Source organism: Bufo bufo, chromosome 7 (genome assembly GCF_905171765.1).
Source record: "Bufo bufo chromosome 7, aBufBuf1.1, whole genome shotgun sequence".
In the NCBI taxonomy this organism is placed as follows: Eukaryota; Metazoa; Chordata; class Amphibia; order Anura; family Bufonidae; genus Bufo; species Bufo bufo.
The window spans coordinates 4,556,963-4,578,985 of NC_053395.1; the positions used below are offsets into that span (position 1 = coordinate 4,556,963).

General features: G+C 52.8%; 1 protein-coding gene and 1 long non-coding RNA gene across 2 annotated transcripts in view; both read right to left on the reverse strand.

Moving 5' to 3' along the window:
- LOC121008946 (3-oxoacyl-[acyl-carrier-protein] reductase FabG-like) overlaps positions 1-21,601 on the reverse strand; it is a 41,621-nt gene extending 20,020 nt beyond the window's left edge. Inside the window, exons 1-4 of the mRNA XM_040441781.1 lie at positions 21,459-21,601; positions 17,270-17,440; positions 4,101-4,279; positions 2,180-2,273 (exon numbers count right to left, since the gene is read on the reverse strand). Coding sequence (XP_040297715.1) covers positions 2,180-2,273; positions 4,101-4,279; positions 17,270-17,440; positions 21,459-21,485 — 471 coding nt within the window. The 5' untranslated portion in view covers positions 21,486-21,601. The remainder of the gene's footprint in view (positions 1-2,179; positions 2,274-4,100; positions 4,280-17,269; positions 17,441-21,458) is intronic.
- On the reverse strand, positions 295-2,171 carry LOC121008951. Its single transcript, XR_005780654.1, has 2 exons — positions 1,696-2,171; positions 295-604 (listed from the first exon to the last, which is right to left on the reverse strand). It is a non-coding gene; the product is annotated as an uncharacterized LOC121008951 (long non-coding RNA).
- Positions 21,602-22,023: the final 422 nt, after the last annotated feature.

Below are 22,023 nucleotides of genomic sequence, written 5' to 3' on the forward strand. Positions count from 1 at the left end.
CTGTCACATCCAGAGCTGCAGACACCATTCTGCTCTTATGACTTATACTCCAGTCACCTCCAGAGCTGTACACATCATTCTCCTCTTCCATCATATCTTATACTCCAGTCACCTCCAGAGCTGTACACATCATTCTCCTGTTCATCATATCTTATACTCCAGTCACCTCCAGAGCTGTACACATCATTCTCCTCTTCCATCATATCTTATACTCCAGCCACCTCCAGAGCTGTACACATCATTCTCCTCTTCCATCATATCTTATACTCCAGTCACCTCCAGACTGTACACATCATTCTCCTGTTCCATCATATCTTATACTCCAGTCACCTCCAGAGCTGTACACATCATTCTCCTGTTCCATCATATCTTATACTCCAGTCACCTCCAGAGCTGTACACATCATTCTCCTGTTCCATCATATCTTATACTCCAGTCACCTCCAGAGCTGTACACATCATTCTCCTGTTCCATCATATCTTATACTCCAGTCACCTCCAGAGCTGTACACATCATTCTCCTGTTCCATCATATCTTATACTCCAGTCACCTCCAGAGCTGTACACATCATTCTCCTGTTCATCATATCTTATACTCCAGCCACCTCCAGAGCTGTACACATCATTCTCGTCTTCCATCATATCTTATACTCCAGTCACCTCCAGAGCTGTACATATCATTCTCCTCTTCCATCATATCTTATACTCCAGTCACCTCCAGACTGTACACATCATTCTCCTGTTCCATCATATCTTATACTCCAGTCACCTCCAGAGCTGTACACATCATTCTCCTGTTCCATCATATCTTATACTCCAGTCACCTCCAGAGCTGTACACATCATTCTCCTGTTCCATCATATCTTATACTCCAGTCACCTCCAGAGCTGTACACATCATTCTCCTGTTCCATCATATCTTATACTCCAGTCACCTCCAGAGCTGTACACATCATTCTCCTGTTCCATCATATCTTATACTCCAGTCACCTCCAGAGCTGTACACATCATTCTCCTGTTCATCATATCTTATACTCCAGTCACCTCCAGAGCTGTACACATCATTCTCCTGTTCATCATATCTTATACTCCAGTCACCTCCAGAGCTGTACACATCATTCTCCTCTTCCATCATATCTTATACTCCAGTCACCTCCAGAGCTGTACACATCATTCTCCTGTTCATCATATCTTATACTCCAGTCACCTCCAGAGCTGTACACATCATTCTCCTGTTCATCATATCTTATACTCCAGTCACCTCCAGAGCTGTACACATCATTCTCCTCTTCCATCATATCTTATACTCCAGTCACCTCCAGAGCTGTACACATCATTCTCCTGTTCATCATATCTTATACTCCAGTCACCTCCAGAGCTGTACACATCATTCTCCTCTTCCATCATATCTTATACTCCAGTCACCTCCAGAGCTGTACACATCATTCTCCTGTTCATCATATCTTATACTCCAGTCACCTCCAGAGCTGTACACATCATTCTCCTGTTCATCATATCTTATACTCCAGTCACCTCCAGAGCTGTACACATCATTCTCCTCTTCCATCATATCTTATACTCCAGTCACCTCCAGAGCTGTACACATCATTCTCCTGTTCATCATATCTTATACTCCAGTCACCTCCAGAGCTGTACACATCATTCTCCTGTTCCATCATATCTTATACTCCAGTCACCTCCAGAGCTGTACATATCATTCTCCTGTTCATCATATCTTATACTCCAGTCACCTCCAGAGCTGTGCACATCATTCTCCTCTTCCATCATATCTTATACTCCAGTCACCTCCAGAGCTGTACACATCATTCTCCTGTTCCATCATATCTTATACTCCAGTCACCTCCAGAGCTGTACACATCATTCTCCTCTTCCATCATATCTTATACTCCAGTCACCTCCAGAGCTGTACACATCATTCTCCTGTTCCATCATGTCTTATACTCCAGTCACCTCCAGAGCTGCAGTCACAATTCTGCTAATATGTGTCAAGTGAGAAGAACCCATTCTGATCCCGTCTCCATCTACTTTACTGAAAGAGTAGTGGATGCTGGGCACGGACCTCCAGCTGAGACTAGATGCACCATGGGGCGCCCCCCTCCTGCCGCCATCTTCTAGGTTTCTGAGATGGGGCAGATCCTGTAACGGACGGTCCGCACTCACCGCTCTCTGCCCGTTGACGCTGGATACGTTCACGATGTTTCCTTTGGTCTTGATGAGATGCGGCACGGCCAGCTGGGTGAGGTACAACATGGACCTGAGGGGCAGAGGGGGGAATTATTTCTTTGTGACACCGACTTCCTGCTCCAGGATGCCCCTTAAAGAGTCACTCTACTTTCACACAATCGTCATTTGGTAGAGAATGGTGTAAACTTCTAAATCACCTCATATAAAACATCCGCCTGAAAAGAGCGGTAGCGTCATGGCCCCCGGGGGTCTCCCTTGTGTCCGGCAGGATCTGTGACCGAAGGCGGCTGAGAGGGGGCGCGCCAGAGGCGACATCCGGAGCCGGATAAAACATCTGCTTCTACCAACCTTCCGAAGATCACAGGAGCCTCCTGCGTCTGTAGCGGTGGATATAAACGCCCCAAACATCGGGCGTCCCCATGAAGGCTCTTTCCTGATAATCGTCCCGTCTCGAGGCGCCGCAGATCACCCGATGAACGAGAGAAACGCTCGATCATCAGCTGAAATGGTCGTTGGTGCGGACGCCTCAGTCATCCTTCCCGAGCAGCAGATCGCGCGGTCTAAATATCCTCGGCTGATACTGTATGGGGACTGCAGCAGCGACCGCTCGTCATGATACTGTGGAGGAGATCACTCCACTTAACGAGCAGCCGAACACTTCTTTCCCGGCAATCAGCTTCTCCTCTGATCGTGTAAATATGCCTCAAGTCTGATCTCTCTCTCCTCTGTGATAGTGGGAAGTAAGGGAAAGCACGTCACAGCAGTACAGTGCTCAAGGGAGACACCCCTGCTTCTGAGAGAAATGAATCCAGCTGTGCAGCTGAAACTGAATAATATGGCTTAAAAAAAAAGTGAGTGTGGCTGGGGAGCCGGAGCGGCTGAACGATGGGAACGTTTTATAGTAGGCGTAATGCGGCTTATGTGGTGGAGAGTGCACAGCCACGGAAGGTCCGGAAGATGTGGAGGCCCGAGTCACCAGAGTGATCGGGGAACGTGCCCCAACAGTGTGGTGCCGACACATAGTACCCCATAGGCCTTGGTTTTTCCCTGTTACTATGTGTTTTATTTTACTGTATGGGAAGTAATAGGTTAAACTGAGGCGCCGCCGTGTATGCGGGAACAAGATATTGGCGGTTATTTATACGCGCTACGCCTGTTTTAGGTGTAAAGAAATTAATAAATCTGACACTCTGTTGCATGGCCATTTTTGCCTCGTGTTGGACATTTGGGGAGTGGTAAGGGCGTGACGGGGACCGGAGTATCGGCCCTGGCAAATTCACTGAGAACAGGCGGCAATGTTAGTGTAAAACTGCGCTGCTCAGGGAGGGGAGTCGCTCTACATAAAAGTCGCACCGCGCTGGAGGTGCACCTGATTTATTAGGAGGTGCACTCGGGGAATAAACAAGGTCAATAAAAGTGTCTTCTGGTGAAGGACCCCCATTGTCAGGTTCACATGCAGGGGTGGGACCTCTCTAGCTTTGCCCCTGCCGCCTCCATGAGGGCTGATCCTCGCGTCATTGATCACGGGAGCCCTCAGGCAGTGCGTCGCCCACACGGGCTGGCGTCAGACTGGCGGGGGTGCAGCGAGTTGACCGTCTGTGAGCGGTGAGCTGATGACAGGTAAGGCCGCGTTCACACTACTGTTTTGTTTTCCATTCTTCTAATCCATCAGAAGAAAAATAAACAGATCCCGCTGAGCTTATACTGTGTCCGTTTTTGTCTAAGATCCGTTATTTTGTAGCGGGCTGTGATAGAACCACCACAACCTGTGCTGCCTCGCAAACTTAACTACAGCATCGTCTCCAGAGCCAGCCCCTTACATGCCCCCCCCCCCCCCACACAGGGCACCTCCATAAACACAATAGACAACCCCCCCCCCCGGGACGCCACTTCTCACCGGACGTTCACGTTCATCACGCGGTCGTAGTCCTCCAGCGCCGTGTTCTCTATGGTCCCCATCAGCAATATCCCTCCGCTATTCACCAGCACGTCCAGTCGTCCGAAGTGCGCCACCGTCTGCTCCACCATCCCCCGCACCACCGCCTCATCCGTCAGGTCTCCAGGAACCAGCAGAGGCTGCGGACAAGGAAGGGGTTAATGGAATTCTGCGTTGGAAAGTATGTCACTTGTAGTAAGTACCACATCTCACCACTATGCCAACAGCAATGCAACAGCGCCCCCCGCAGCCATAAATCAGAAATATATATTATGGGATGTTAAATGAGGGAAATATTAAAGTATGTGAACCCTATAAGAATATAACACTATGCCACGCCCACAGGTAATATGCCACGCCCATTACTAATAGTTTATGGATCACACATCTACTGATAATCCGGAGTTGTCTAGGATTAGAAGGCTCTTTTCGTATTTTCCCATAGACAGCGCCCCCTCCTGTCCATGGCTGCGGCTGGTACTACAGCTCATCCCCATTCAAGTGAATGACACAGAGATGGAGGGATCCTATTCAATATGGGACGCCCCTTTAAGGGGAGATGCTCTGGGAATTCTAACATACCTCCCACCCATCCTGGATCCGGCGGGAAAATCCAAGATTTCAGTGGCTGTCCCGCGGCCCCGTCTGAGGTATGTCCCGCTCTCAGCCGATTGTTATGGTGAAGCAGGAGCCGACCGCTCCTCACGTCACCATTCAGCTCAGCCGCCAGCGCTCTCCAGCGGCAGTGTGGGAGGAGCCGGGAATCAGCCTCTAGACTCCTCCTACACCGCAGCGCGACATGTGATCGTATCCTGCTGCTGGGGAGCGCGGATCATCGGAGCAACCAGGTGAGAATATACAGGTAAGGGGCACATATCTGGGCATAACTACTGTGAGGGGTACATATCTGGGCATAACTACTGTGAGGGGTACATATCTGGGTATATCTACTGTGAGGGATACATATCTGGGCATAACTACTGTGAGGGGCACATATCTGGTATAACTACTGTGAGGGGTACATATCTGGGTATATCTACTGTGAGGGATACATATCTGGGCATAACTACTGTGAGGGGCACATATCTGGTATAACTACTGTGAGGAGGGCACATATCAGCGCATAACTACTGTGAGGGGGTACATAACTGGGCATAACTACTGTTAGGGGTACATATCTGGGCATAACTACTGTGAGGGGTACATATCTGGGCATAACTACTGTGAGGGGTACATATCTGGGCATAACTACTGTGAGGGGGCACATATCTGGGTATATCTACTGTGAGGGATACATATCTGGGCATAACTACTGTGAGGGGCACATATCTGGTATAACTACTGTGAGGGGGCACATATCTGGTATAACTACTGTGAGGAGGGCACATATCTGGGCCTAACTACTGTGAGGGGGCACATATCTGGGCCTAACTACTGTGAGGGGGCACATATCTGGGCCTAACTACTGTGAGGGGGCACATATCTGGGCCTAACTACTGTGAGGGGGCACATATCTTGTACAGGTCCTTCTCAAAAAATTAGCATATTGTGATAAAGTTCATTATTTCCTGTAATGTGCTGATAAACATTAGACTTTCATATCTTTTAGATTCATTACACACAACTGAAGTAGTTCAAGCCTTTTCTGGTTTTAATATTGATGATTTTGGCAAACAGCTCATGAAATCCCAAAATTGCTATCTCAAAAAATTAGCATATTTCATCCGACCAATAAAAAAAAAAAGTGTTTTTAATACAAAAAAAAGTCAACCTTCAGATAATTAAGTTCAGTTCTGCGCTCAATACTTGGTGGGGAATCCTTCTGCAGAAATGACGGCTTCAATGCGGCAATGTGGCATGGAGGCGATCAGCCTGTGGCCCTGCTGAGGTGTCATGGGGGCCCAGGATCCTTCCATAGCGGCCTTAAGCTCATCCAGAGTGTTGGGTCTTGCGTCTCTCAACTTTCTCTTCCCAATATCCCGCAGATTCTCTATGGGGTTCAGGCCAATTGAGCCCAGTAATACCATGGTCAGTAAACCATTTACCCGTGGTGTTGGTGCTGTGAGCAGGTGCCAGGTCGTGCTGAAAAATGACATCTTCATCTCCATAAAGCTTTTCAGCAGATGGAAGCATGAAGTGCTCCAAAATCTCCTGCTAGCTAGCTGCATTGACCCGACCAACACCAGCAGCTGACATGGCACCCCAGACCATCACTGACTGTGGGGACTTGACACTGGACTTCAGGCATTTTGGCATTTCCCTCTCCCCAGTCTTCCTCCAGACTCTGGCACCTTGATTTCCGAATGACATGCAAAATTTGCTTTCATCCCAAAAAAGTACTTTGGACCACTGAGCAACAGTCCAGTGCTGCTTCTCTGTAGCCCAGGTCAGGCGCTTCTGCCGCTGTTTCTGGTTCAAAAGTGGCTTGACCTGGGGAATGCGGCACCTGTAGCTCATTTCCTGCACACGCCTGTACACGGTGGCTCTGGATGTTTCTACTCCAGACTCAGTCCACTGCTTCCGCAGGTCCCCCAAGGTCTGGAATCGGTCCTTCTCCACAATCTTCCTCAGGGTCCGGTCACCTCTTCTCGTTGTGCAGCGTTTTCTGCCACACTTTTTCCTTCCCACAGACTTCCCACTGAGGTGCCTTGATACAGCACTCTGGGAACAGCCTATTCGTTCAGAAATTTCTTTCTGTGTCTTACCCTCTTGCTTGAGGGTGTCAATGATGGCCTTCTGGACAGCAGTCAGGTCGGCAGTCGTACCCATGATTGCGGTTTTGAGTAATGAACCAGGCTGGGAGTTTTTAAAAGCCTCAGGAATCTTTTGCAGGTGTTTAGAGTTAATTAGTTGATTCAGATGATTAGGTTAATAGCTCGTTTAGAGAACCTTTTCATGATATGCTAATTTTTTGAGATAGGAATTTTGGGTTTTCATGAGCTGTATGCCAAAATCATCAATATTAAAACAAGAAAAGGCTTGAACTACTTCAGTTGTGTGTAATGAATCTAAAATATATGAAAGTCTAATGTTTATCAGTACATTACAGAAAATAATGAACTTTATCACAATATGCAAATTTTTTGAGAAGGACCTGTATAACTGCTGTGAGGGGGAACATATCTGGTATAACTACTGTGAGGGGGCACATATCTGGTATAACTACTGTGAGGGGGCACATATCTGGTATAACTACTGTGAGGGGGCACATATCTGGTATAACTACTGTGAGGGGGCACATATCTGGTATAACTACTGTGAGGAGGCACATATCTGGTATAACTGCTGTGAGGGGGGCACATATCTGGTATAACTACTGTGAGGGGGCACATATCTGGTATAACTGCTGTGAGGGGGCACATATCTGGGCATAACTACTGTGAGGGGGGCACATATCTGGTATAACTACTGTGAGGGGACACATATCGGGCCATAACTACTGTGAGGGGGCACAAATCTGGGCATAACTACTGTGAGGGGGCACATATCTGGCCATAACTACTGTGAGGGGGCACATATCTGGTATAACTGCTGTGAGGGGGCACATATCTGGTATAACTGCTGTGAGGGGGCACATATCTGGTATAACTGCTGTGAGGGGGCACATATCTGGTATAACTGCTGTGAGGGGGCACATATCTGGCCATAACTGCTGTGAGGGGACACATATCGGGCCATAACTACTGTGAGGGGCACATATCTGGTATAACTACTGTGAGGGGACACATATCGGGCCATAACTACTGTAAGGGGGCACAAATCTGGCCATAACTACTGTGAGGGGGCACATATCTGGCCATAACTACTGTGAGGGGCACATATCTGGTATAACTACTGTGAGGGGGCACATATCTGGTATAACTGCTGTGAGGGGGCACATATCTGGGCATAACTACTGTGAGGGGGCACATATCTGGTATAACTACTGTGAGGGGACACATATCGGGCCATAACTACTGTGAGGGGGCACAAATCTGGGCATAACTACTGTGAGGGGGCACATATCTGGCCATAACTACTGTGAGGGGGCACATATCTGGTATAACTGCTGTGAGGGGGCACATATCTGGTATAACTGCTGTGAGGGGGCACATATCTGGTATAAATGCTGTGAGGGGGCACATATCTGGCCATAACTGCTGTGAGGGGACACATATCGGGCCATAACTACTGTGAGGGGCACATATCTGGTATAACTACTGTGAGGGGACACATATCGGGCCATAACTACTGTAAGGGGGCACAAATCTGGCCATAACTACTGTGAGGGGGCACATATCTGGCCATAACTACTGTGAGGGGCACATATCTGGCCATAACTACTGTGAGGGGCACATATCTGGTCATAACTACTGTGAGGGGGCACAAATCTGGGCATAACTACTGTGAGGGGGCACATATCTGGTATAACTGCTGTGAGGGGGCACAAAGGGGGAACAATCACTATGTGGGGGCATTAAGGGGAGTGGGTGTGTATAGTTATATTTTGGGAGGAGTTAGAGGTGTGGCCTAGTACGGAAATAATTGCGGTTTGTCCCTCTCCATGTTTTTCAGATGTTGGGAGTCAGGCCACAGCTACATGACGACGTGTCATGTGACACGTAAGGCACAACTCCTCTGCAACATGTGTCACATGACAATTGTTATAATGATAGTCTATGGTGTCGCGCTGCGACTGTCGCAGAAAACCCATCTTGGATGTCGCAGTCGCAGCATAGACTATCATATAAAGATTATCGCGTGACACATGTAGCAGAGGAGTTGAGCCCTACGTGTCGCGTGACACATGTAGCAGTGGAGTTGAGCCCTACGTGTCGCGTGACACATGTAGCAGAGGAGTTGGGCCCTACGTGTCGGGTGACACATGTAGCAGTGGAGTTGGGCCCTACGTGTCGCGTGACACATGTAGCAGTGGAGTTGGGCCCTACGTGTCGGGTGACACATGTAGCAGTGGAGTTGGGCCCTACATGTCGCGTGACACATGTAGCAGTGGAGTTGAGCCCTACGTGTCGCGTGACACATGTAGCAGTGGAGTTGAGCCCTACGTGTCGCGTGACACATGTAGCAGTGGAGTTGAGCCCTACGTGTCGCGTGACACATGTAGCAGAGGAGTTGGGCCCTACGTGTCGGGTGACACATGTAGCAGTGGAGTTGGGCCCTACGTGTCGCGTGACACATGTAGCAGTGGAGTTGGGGCCCTACGTGTCGCGTGACACATGTAGCAGTGGAGTTGGGCCCTACGTGTCGCGTGACACATGTAGCAGAGGAGTTGAGCCCTACGTGTCGGGTGACACATGTAGCAGTGGAGTTGGGCCCTACGTGTCGTGTGACACATGTAGCAGTGGAGTTGGGCCCTACGTGTCGGGTGACACATGTAGCAGTGGAGTTGGGCCCTACGTGTCGCGTGACACATGTAGCAGTGGAGTTGGGCCCTACGTGTCGCGTGACACATGTAGCAGTGGAGTTGGGCCCTACGTGTCGCGTGACACATGTAGCAGTGGAGTTGAGCCCTACGTGTCGCGTGACACATGTAGCAGTGGAGTTGAGCCCTACGTGTCGCGTGACACATGTAGCAGAGGAGTTGGGCCCTACGTGTCGGGTGACACATGTAGCAGTGGAGTTGGGCCCTACGTGTCGCGTGACACATGTAGCAGTGGAGTTGGGCCCTACGTGTCGCGTGACACATGTAGCAGTGGCGTTGAGCCCTACGTGTCGCGTGACACATGTAGCAGTGGAGTTGAGCCCTACGTGTCACGTGACACATGTAGCAGTGGAGGTTGAGCCCTACGTGTCGCGTGACAAATGTAGCAGTGGAGTTGAGCCCTACGTGTCACGTGACACATGTAGCAGTGGAGTTGGGCCCTACGTGTCGCGTGACACATGTAGCAGTGGAGTTGGGCCCTACGTGTCGCGTGACACATGTAGCAGTGGAGTTGGGCCCTACGTGTCGCGTGACACATGTAGCAGTGGAGTTGAGCCCTACGTGTCGCGTGACACATGTAGCAGAGGAGTTGAGCCCTACGTGTCGCGTGACACATGTAGCAGTGGAGTTGAGCCCTACGTGTCACGTGCAGGGCCATAACTACTGTGAGGGGGCACAAATCTGGGCATAACTACTGTGAGGGGGCACATATCTGGTATAACTGCTGTGAGGGGGCACATATCTGGTATAACTGCTGTGAGGGGGCACATATCTGGTATAACTGCTGTGAGGGGGCACATATCTGGTATAAATGCTGTGAGGGGGCACATATCTGGCCATAACTGCTGTGAGGGGACACATATCGGGCCATAACTACTGTGAGGGGCACATATCTGGTATAACTACTGTGAGGGGACACATATCGGGCCATAACTACTGTAAGGGGGCACAAATCTGGCCATAACTACTGTGAGGGGGCACATATCTGGCCATAACTACTGTGAGGGGCACATATCTGGCCATAACTACTGTGAGGGGCACATATCTGGTCATAACTACTGTGAGGGGGCACAAATCTGGGCATAACTACTGTGAGGGGGCACATATCTGGTATAACTGCTGTGAGGGGCACAAAGGGGGAACAATCACTATGTGGGGGCATTAAGGGGAGTGGGTGTGTATAGTTATATTTTGGGAGGAGTTAGAGGTGTGGCCTAGTACGGAAATAATTGCGGTTTGTCCCTCTCCATGTTTTTCAGATGTTGGGAGTCAGGCCACAGCTACATGACGACGTGTCATGTGACACGTAAGGCACAACTCCTCTGCAACATGTGTCACATGACAATTGTTATAATGATAGTCTATGGTGTCGCGCTGCGACTGTCGCAGAAAACCCATCTTGGATGTCGCAGTCGCAGCATAGACTATCATATAAAGATTATCGCGTGACACATGTAGCAGAGGAGTTGAGCCCTACGTGTCGCGTGACACATGTAGCAGTGGAGTTGAGCCCTACGTGTCGCGTGACACATGTAGCAGTGGAGTTGAGCCCTACGTGTCGCGTGACACATGTAGCAGTGGAGTTGAGCCCTACGTGCCGCGTGACACATGTAGCAGTGGAGTTGAGCCCTACGTGTCGCGTGACACATGTAGCAGTGGAGTTGAGCCCTACGTGTCGCGTGACACATGTAGCAGTGGAGTTGAGCCCTACGTGTCGGGTGACACATGTAGCAGAGGAGTTGAGCCCTACGTGTCGCGTGACACATGTAGCAGTGGAGTTGAGCCCTACGTGTCGCGTGACACATGTAGCAGTGGAGTTGAGCCCTACGTGCCGCGTGACACATGTAGCAGTGGAGTTGAGCCCTGCGTGTCGCGTGACACATGTAGCAGTGGAGTTGAGCCCTACGTGTCGCGTGACACATGTAGCAGTGGAGTTGAGCCCTACGTGTCGGGTGACACATGTAGCAGAGGAGTTGAGCCCTACGTGTCGCGTGACACATGTAGCAGTGGAGTTGAGCCCTACGTGTCGGGTGACACATGTAGCAGTGGAGTTGAGCCCTACGTGTCGCGTGACACATGTAGCAGTGGAGTTGAGCCCTACGTGCCGCGTGACACATGTAGCAGTGGAGTTGAGCCCTACGTGTCGCGTGACACATGTAGCAGTGGAGTTGGGCCCTACGTGTCGCGTGACACATGTAGCAGTGGAGTTGAGCCCTACGTGTCGCGTGACACATGTAGCAGTGGAGTTGGGCCCTACGTGTCGCGTGACACATGTAGCAGTGGAGTTGAGCCCTACGTGTCGCGTGACACATGTAGCAGAGGAGTTGAGCCCTACGTGTCGCGTGACACATGTAGCAGTGGAGTTGAGCCCTACGTGTCGGGTGACACATGTAGCAGTGGAGATGAGCCCTACGTGTCGCGTGACACATGTAGCAGTGGAGTTGGGCCCTACGTGTCGCGTGACACATGTAGCAGTGGAGTTGGGCCCTACGTGTCGCGTGACACATGTAGCAGAGGAGTTGAGCCCTACGTGTCGCGTGACACATGTAGCAGTGGAGTTGGGCCCTACGTGTCGCGTGACACATGTAGCAGTGGAGTTGGGCCCTACGTGTCGCGTGACACATGTAGCAGAGGAGTTGAGCCCTACGTGTCGCGTGACACATGTAGCAGAGGAGTTGAGCCCTACGTGTCGCGTGACACATGTAGCAGTGGAGTTGGGCCCTACGTGTCGGGTGACACATGTAGCAGTGGAGTTGGGCCCTACGTGTCGCGTGACACATGTAGCAGTGGAGTTGGGCCCTACGTGTCGCGTGACACATGTAGCAGTGGAGTTGAGCCCTACGTGTCGCGTGACACATGTAGCAGTGGAGTTGAGCCCTACGTGTCGCGTGACACATGTAGCAGAGGAGTTGGGCCCTACGTGTCGGGTGACACATGTAGCAGTGGAGTTGGGCCCTACGTGTCGCGTGACACATGTAGCAGTGGAGTTGGGCCCTACGTGTCGCGTGACACATGTAGCAGTGGAGTTGGGCCCTACGTGTCGCGTGACACATGTAGCAGAGGAGTTGAGCCCTACGTGTCGGGTGACACATGTAGCAGTGGAGTTGGGCCCTACGTGTCGCGTGACACATGTAGCAGTGGAGTTGAGCCCTACGTGTCGCGTGACACATGTAGCAGTGGAGTTGGGCCCTACGTGTCGCGTGACACATGTAGCAGAGGAGTTGAGCCCTACGTGTCGCGTGACACATGTAGCAGAGGAGTTGAGCCCTACGTGTCGCGTGACACATGTAGCAGTGGAGTTGAGCCCTACGTGTCGGGTGACACATGTAGCAGTGGAGATGAGCCCTACGTGTCGCGTGACACATGTAGCAGTGGAGTTGGGCCCTACGTGTCGCGTGACACATGTAGCAGTGGAGTTGGGCCCTACGTGTCGCGTGACACATGTAGCAGAGGAGTTGAGCCCTACGTGTCACGTGACACATGTAGCAGTGGAGTTGGGCCCTACGTGTCGCGTGACACATGTAGCAGTGGAGTTGGGCCCTACGTGTCGCGTGACACATGTAGCAGAGGAGTTGAGCCCTACGTGTCGCGTGACACATGTAGCAGAGGAGTTGAGCCCTACGTGTCGCGTGACACATGTAGCAGTGGAGTTGGGCCCTACGTGTCGGGTGACACATGTAGCAGTGGAGTTGGGCCCTACATGTCGCGTGACACATGTAGCAGTGGAGTTGAGCCCTACGTGTCGCGTGACACATGTAGCAGTGGAGTTGAGCCCTACGTGTCGCGTGACACATGTAGCAGTGGAGTTGAGCCCTACGTGTCGCGTGACACATGTAGCAGAGGAGTTGGGCCCTACGTGTCGGGTGACACATGTAGCAGTGGAGTTGGGCCCTACGTGTCGCGTGACACATGTAGCAGTGGAGTTGGGCCCTACGTGTCGCGTGACACATGTAGCAGTGGAGTTGGGCCCTACGTGTCGCGTGACACATGTAGCAGAGGAGTTGAGCCCTACGTGTCGCGTGACACATGTAGCAGAGGAGTTGAGCCCTACGTGTCGGGTGACACATGTAGCAGTGGAGTTGGGCCCTACGTGTCGTGTGACACATGTAGCAGTGGAGTTGGGCCCTACGTGTCGGGTGACACATGTAGCAGTGGAGTTGGGCCCTACGTGTCGCGTGACACATGTAGCAGTGGAGTTGGGCCCTACGTGTCGCGTGACACATGTAGCAGTGGAGTTGGGCCCTACGTGTCGCGTGACACATGTAGCAGTGGAGTTGAGCCCTACGTGTCGCGTGACACATGTAGCAGTGGAGTTGAGCCCTACGTGTCGCGTGACACATGTAGCAGAGGAGTTGGGCCCTACGTGTCGGGTGACACATGTAGCAGTGGAGTTGGGCCCTACGTGTCGCGTGACACATGTAGCAGTGGAGTTGGGCCCTACGTGTCGCGTGACACATGTAGCAGTGGCGTTGAGCCCTACGTGTCGCGTGACACATGTAGCAGTGGAGTTGAGCCCTACGTGTCACGTGACACATGTAGCAGTGGAGTTGAGCCCTACGTGTCGCGTGACAAATGTAGCAGTGGAGTTGAGCCCTACGTGTCACGTGACACATGTAGCAGTGGAGTTGGGCCCTACGTGTCGCGTGACACATGTAGCAGTGGAGTTGGGCCCTACGTGTCGCGTGACACATGTAGCAGTGGAGTTGGGCCCTACGTGTCGCGTGACACATGTAGCAGTGGAGTTGAGCCCTACGTGTCGCGTGACACATGTAGCAGAGGAGTTGAGCCCTACGTGTCGCGTGACACATGTAGCAGTGGAGTTGAGCCCTACGTGTCACGTGCAGGGCCGGTACAAGGCAGGGGCCGAAGGAGCGGGTGCCCTGGGCGCTACCATTTGCGGACAGGAGGGGGGCGCAGGTGAAGTGCCAGCAGCAGTGGCGTCGCCAGGGGGGGGGCCAGAGGGGGCCACGGCGGCGGCCCCCCCTACATCATGCTGTGCCCCCCCATGTGCCCCCCCAACTAAAATGACCCCCCCCCCCCAAGTGAGCAGCCGCCGCCGGGCACAGGGAGATGAGCGCTTCCATTGCGCTCATCTCCATTGTAAACTGTCTGTGCCAGCGGAGGTGCAGGGGAGGGAGAGGCGTGTCCCTTCCCTTTCCTCTGATAGGCTGCAGGCAGGCACCGAAGTGGAGGAGAGGCCCCGCCCCCTAATTACTCCTGTTTACCTTTCTAAAGCTAAAGGACCTTTGATGATGTCATCACAGGTCCTGTAAGGGAACTGCACAGTGTAAAGTGTAGTTCCCAGGTTAGAACAGTGCATCTGCCAGGACCTGTGATGACATCATCTTCAACATCACAGGTCCTGCAGAATCTAGCAAAGGAACTGCACCAAAAATGGTGTAGTTCCTAGGTTTCAAAGGTACATCTGCCAGGACCTGTGATGACATCATCACAGGTCCTTCAACCCCTAACAGCAAGTATTAAAAGTTCACAAGCAGCTCTGTATTGATCCATACAGACTGGAATGGAGAGGTAAGAGGAGGTCCTCCACTTTTCATCATTTACCCCCCCCCCCCTCCATGCCCTGTTTTTACTCATTGCTCACTCATGTATACTACTTCAGACAGTTACCACTACCTCATGTACCTCACAGTGACTATAATGCATAACTGACCACATATTTCTATAAACACTGCATCTACAGTATTATACCTTCTATGTGTCACATCAATACACTGCTCTGTATATATATATATATATATATATATATATATACACACACACACATACATGCACACACACTGCATATATTACACAGTATTATACATGCAATATGTACAGATATATAGTATATACCGCAGTGCACTGATATGTGAGGTATGAGGTATAATAGATGCTGTGTGTACAGATATCAGTACACTTCTGTATATACTATATATGTGAGGTACGAGGTATAATAGATGCAGTGTGTACAGATATATAGTATATACAGCAGTGTACTGATATGTGAGGTACGAGGTGTCAATACACTGCTGTATATACTATATACCTGTACACACTGCATTATACCTCGTACCTCACATATTACACTACTGTATATACTGTATACACTGCATATATTATACCTCGTACCTCACATATCAGTACACTGCTGTATATACTATATATCTGTACACACTGCATCTATTATACCTCGTACCTCACATATTACACTACTGTATATACTGTATACACTGCATATATTATACCCCGTACCTCACATATCAGTACACTGCTGTATATACTATATACCTGTACACACTGCATCTATTATACCCTGTACCTCACATATCAGAACACTAGGGAATATACTATATACCTGTACACACTGCATCTATTATACCGCGTACCTCACATAACTGTACACTGCTGTATATAATATACATCTGCATCTATTATACCTCTTTTGTGTGCCAGGGCTGTTTTGTAATCCCATTCCGGCCCTGATGGCATAAATTATAAAACGCAGCAGCAAGAATAGTTCATGGAACAAAGGGAGGGGCTATAAAAGGGGAATGGGGGCCCAATTTAGATTCCTGCTATGGGGCCCAGTGATTTTATGTACGCCCCTGGCTGCAGGCACTAGGCCGGCAGCCTATCAGAGGCCGGCGCAATGACGTCATCGTGCCGCCTGAGCCTTACATTACAGCGTGGGACACAGGAAGAGGCTGCATCGCATCGCTGACACTTAGGTAAGTATAAGTGTTTTTTTTTGTTTTTTTTTACAATAGTGTTACTGGCACATTGGGGGGGCTTATTACAAAACTGGCACATGATGATGGGGGGGACTTTATACTGGCACATGATGATGGGGGGGAACTTTATAGTGTCTGTGACTTTCAAAGTCCCACAGTCCTTTGTTCTATTGCTTTAAGTATATTCTTGTTTTGAAACAACATTGATTCTTTCTTAAAAACGGGGGGGGGGGGGGGGGGGGGGGGGGGGGGGGGGGGCGCAGTTTGCCATCTTCGCCCTGGGCACCAAATGGCCTTGTCCCAGCCCTGGTCACGTGACACATGTAGCAGTGGAGTTGAGCCCTACGTGTCGCGTGACACATGTAGCAGTGGAGTTGGGCCCTACGTGTCGCGTGACACATGTAGCAGTGGAGTTGGGCCCTACGTGTCGCGTGACACATGTAGCAGTGGAGTTGGGCCCTACGTGTCGCGTGACACATGTAGCAGTGGAGTTGAGCCCTACGTGTCGCGTGACACATGTAGCAGAGGAGTTGAGCCCTACGTGTCGCGTGACACATGTAGCAGAGGAGTTGAGCCCTACGTGTCGTGTGACACATGTAGCAGAGGAGTTGAGCCCTACGTGTCGCGTGACACATGTAGCAGAGGAGTTGAGCCCTACGTGTCGCGTGACACATGTAGCAGAGGAGTTGAGCCCTACGTGTCGTGTGACACATGTAGCAGTGGAGTTGAGCCCTACGTGTCACGTGACACATGTAGCAGAGGAGTTGAGCCCTACGTGTCACGTGACACATGTAGCAGTGGAGTTGAGCCCTACGTGTCACGTGACACATGTAGCAGTGGAGTTGAGCCCTACGTGTCACGTGACACATGTAGCAGTGGAGTTGAGCCCTACGTGTCGTGTGACACATGTAGCAGAGGAGTTGAGCCCTACGTGTCGTGTAGCCCCGGCCTTATGGTTATAGTAGTGACGTCACCTTCTGCTCACAGAACTCCTCGCAGCCCCGAGCCGTCTCCTTCAATTTCTCTTCATTTCTTCCATTAAGAGCCAACCGGGTTCCTAGACGGGCAAAAAGTAGGGCAGTGCCGGCCCCGATCCCAGAGCTGGCGCCCGTCACCAGGCAGACCTTGCCCCGCAGAGACACCACCTGGAGGGGAGAGGAGACGGTCCGGTCACTTTCTGTTCAGTCCACGTATTTTATTGTAGTAGAAAGTCTCTGCGGATGGGACAGAGCGTCCAATGTGAACAGGGCCGTGGACCGGTGGTAGCACACGGAGGCGGGCACAGTCCAGCGGGCACCGACCGGGCACAGTCACTGAAGGGTTTACACTAACTTTATTACTAAATTTACAGCTGAAATTGTGAAGTTTTGGACTAATTCACTTGTCTATTTTGTGACTTTTTTTCAGTCTATTTATTTTGGTGCAAAAACAGTAATTTCCTCTCCAAGAAGCTTTATTTTTATTCAAATATTTTGAGCCGCAAATTATGACTTTCAGGGAGATTTACAGCCTCCCAGATGGGACGTGAAAAATCCTCAGCATGTGGGGACGTGTCCTCCAGGTCTCCCAGGCCCCTCACACACCCCCGGGTGTGTCCTCCAGGTCTCCCCGGCCCCTCACACACCTCCGGGTGTGTCCTCCAGGTCTCCCCGGCCACTCACACACCTCCGGGTGTGTCCTCCACGTCTCCCCGACCCCTCACACACCTCCGGGTGTGTCCTCCACGTCTCCCCGGCCCCTCACACACCTCCGGGTGTGTCCTCCACGTCTCCCCGGCCCCTCACACACCCCCGGGTGTGTCCTCCACGTCTCCCAGGCCCCTCACACACCCCCGGGTGTGTCCTCCACGTCTCCCAGGCCCCTCACACACCCCCGGGTGTGTCCTCCACGTCTCCCAGGCCCCTCACACACCCCCGGGTGTGTCCTCCACGTCTCCCCGGCCCCTCACACACCCCCGGTGTGTCCTCCACGTCTCCCCGGCCCCTCACACACCCCCGGGTGTGTCCTCCACGTCTCCCCGGCCCCTCACACACCCCCGGGTGTGTCCTCCACGTCTCCCCGGCCCCTCACACACCCCCGGGTGTGTCCTCCACGTCTCCCCGGCCCCTCACACACCCCCGGGTGTGTCCTCCACGTCTCCCCGGCCCCTCACACACCCCCGGGTGTGTCCTCCACGTCTCCCCGGCCCCTCACACACCCCCGGGTGTGTCCTCCACGTCTCCCCGGCCCCTCACACACCCCCGGGTGTGTCCTCCACGTCTCCACGGCCTCACACACCCCCGGGTGTGTCCTCCACGTCTCCACGGCCCCTCACACACCCCCGGGTGTGTCCTCCACGTCTCCCCGGCCCCTCACACACCCCCGGGTGTGTCCTCCACGTCTCCCCGGCCCCTCACACACCCCCGGGTGTGTCCTCCACGTCTCCCCGGCCCCTCACACACACAGTGTGGACTGTGCGTTAGATGTGGAGCTGGACAGCACGTGTGTGTTAGGCCACACGTGGTGCACAGCTCCACATCTAACACACAGGCCACACGTGGAGCAAGACAGACCCCCCCCATATACTGCGCAGACAGACCACCCCATATACTGCGCAGACAGACCCCCCCCATATACTGCGCAGACAGACCCCCCCCCCCCATATACTGCGCAGACAGACCCCCCCCCCCCATATACTGCGCAGACAGACCCCCCCCATATACTGCGCAGACAGACCACCCCATATACTGCGCAGACAGACCCCCCCCCATATACTGCGCAGACAGACCACCCCCATATACTGCGCAGACAGACCCCCCCCATATACTGCGCAGACAGACCCCCCCCCCATATACTGCGCAGACAGACCCCCCCCATATACTGCGCAGACAGACCCCCCCCATATACTGCGCAGACAGACCCCCCCCATATACTGCGCAGACAGACCCCCCCCATATACTGCAGACAGACCCCCCCATATACTACGCAGACAGACCCCCCCATATACTGCGCAGACAGACCCCCCATATACTGCGCAGACAGACCCCCCCATATACTGCGCAGACAGACCCCCCCATATACTGCGCAGACAGACCCCCCCCATATACTGCGCAGACAGACCCCCCCATATACTGCGCAGACAGACCCCCCCATATACTGCGCAGACAGACCCCCCCCCCATATACTGCGCAGACAGACCCCCCCCATATACTGCGCAGACAGACCCCCCCATATACTGCGCAGACAGACCCCCCCCCCCATATACTGCGCAGACAGACCCCCCCCCCCATATACTGCGCAGACAGGACCCCCCCCATATACTGTGCAGACAGACCCCCCCCCCCCATATACTGCGCAGACAGACCCCCCCATATACTGCGCAGACAGACCCCCCCCCCATATACTGCGCAGACAGACCCCCCCCCATATACTGTGCAGACAGACCCCCCCCCATATACTGCGCAGACAGACCCCCCCCCCATATACTGCGCAGACAGACCCCCCCCATATACTGCGCAGACAGACCCCCCTCACATATACTGTGCAGACAGACCCCACCCATATACTGCGCAGACAGACCCCCCCCCATATACTGTGCAGACAGACCCCCCCCCATATACTGCGCAGACAGCCCCCCCCCCCATATACTGCGCAGACAGACCCCCCCCCATATACTGCGCAGACAGACCCCCCCCCCATATACTGCGCAGACAGACCCCCCCCCCATATACTGCGCAGACAGACCCCCCCCCCATATACTGCGCAGACAGACCCCCCCCCCCATATACTGTGCAGACAGACCCCCCCCATATACTGCGCAGACAGACCCCCCCCATATACTGTGCAGACAGACCCCCCCCCCCATATACTGTGCAGACAGACCCCCCCCCCCCATATACTGCGCAGACAGACCCCCCCCTCCCATATACTGTGCAGACAGACCCCCCCCCATATACTGTGCAGACAGACCCCCCCCCCATATACTGCGCAGACAGACCCCCCCCCCCATATACTGTGCAGACAGACCCCCCCCCCCATATACTGCGCAGACAGACCCCCCCCCCCATATACTGCGCAGACAGACCCCCCCTCCCATATACTGTGCAGACAGACCCCCCCTCCCATATACTGCGCAGACAGACCCCCCCCCCATATACTGTGCAGACAGACCCCCCCCATATACTGTGCAGACAGACCCCCCCCCCCCCATATACTGTGCAGACAGACCCCCCCCCCCATATACTGCGCAGACAGACCCCCCCCTCCCATATACTGCGCAGACAGACCCCCCCCCATATACTGTGCAGACAGACCCCCCCCCCCATATACTGCGCAGACAGACCCCCCCCCCATATACTGTGCAGACAGACCCCCCCCCCATATACTGTGCAGACAGACCCCCCCCCCCATATACTGCGCAGACAGACCCCCCCTCCCATATACTGCGCAGACAGACCCCCCCTCCCATATACTGTGCAGACAGACCCCCCCCCCATATACTGCGCAGACAGACCCCCCCCCCCATATACTGCGCAGACAGACCCCCCCCCCCATATACTGCGCAGACAGACCCCCCCTCCCATATACTGTGCAGACAGACCCCCCCCCATATACTGCGCAGACAGACCCCCCCCCATATACTGTGCAGACAGACCCCTTATATAATAGAACCTATAAATAAGAGAATAATCACTCAAGAACCAACATGAGAATTGCTCCTGCAAAGGGTTAAAAGCGCTTTTGAAATGGATATTTATACTACCCTCGGCGCTTGCGCAGTGGAACGTAGGCGCGTATATCGGGTGGATGTTCATGAGTTAACCGCGCTTGCGCACTGGGCCGTAATATTTCCCTACCTCGGCTCCCCGACGCATGCGCAGTGTCCCGGTGTGCTGCTAAAATCGGCAGTGAGATTTTCCCTATACTGTGCTTTTGCGCATGCGCAGATAGTCAAACCTAAGGCACGCCCCCATACGTCATCTCCGATGCGACAGGAAGTCAGGAGGTAGGGAAATCTCACGAGGTAGGGTAATGTAACGCTACTACACCGGCCCCTCACACACCCCGGGCGTCCTCCACGTCTCCCCGGCCCCTCATTACACCCCGGGTGTGTCCTCCACGTCTCACCGGCCCTTCACACACCCCGGGTGTGTCCTCCCCGGCCCCTCACACACTGTCTCTCACTTGCTCCGTTTCTCCTACAGCTGCCATTCTTCTGCTGAGTCACCAACTCCTTTTTTTTTTTTTTTCTCCTGTAGCTTTATTGGCAATGAACACTGCGCTGACACTGGGCAGCAGCTGGGGCGTGGCCTCCTCCGTCACGTCACCTCTCCGTACATTAACCCCTTGAGGGGCGGCGGTAACTCTGAGGTGATCCTCCTGTCACTGGTCCCTCTGAGTCCTGGGATTTAGTCACAAGCATTCGGGTGGAGTCTGCGTCCGTTATATTCCGGGAAAGTGCGGGATATTATTATTATTATTATTATGATTAGTGTTGGGTGAACTTGTTTCGTGTTCGGCAGCGTCATAGAGGTGGATACAGTAAGGGAACTCTATGGCGACGCGCACCCCGGAGGCCTATACCACCAGTCTATGCTGCCGCGGTAGCGGAATCCATAACGCGGTTCTTCGATAACCTGAAAACAGAAGTCGCTGAACACGAATTCTTATCTTTCACGGATATGATAAGCGGTTGGAGCGCGTGACGCAGAATCCCGCTCTGACGGTGTGACCGCGGTGTCCGTACAGT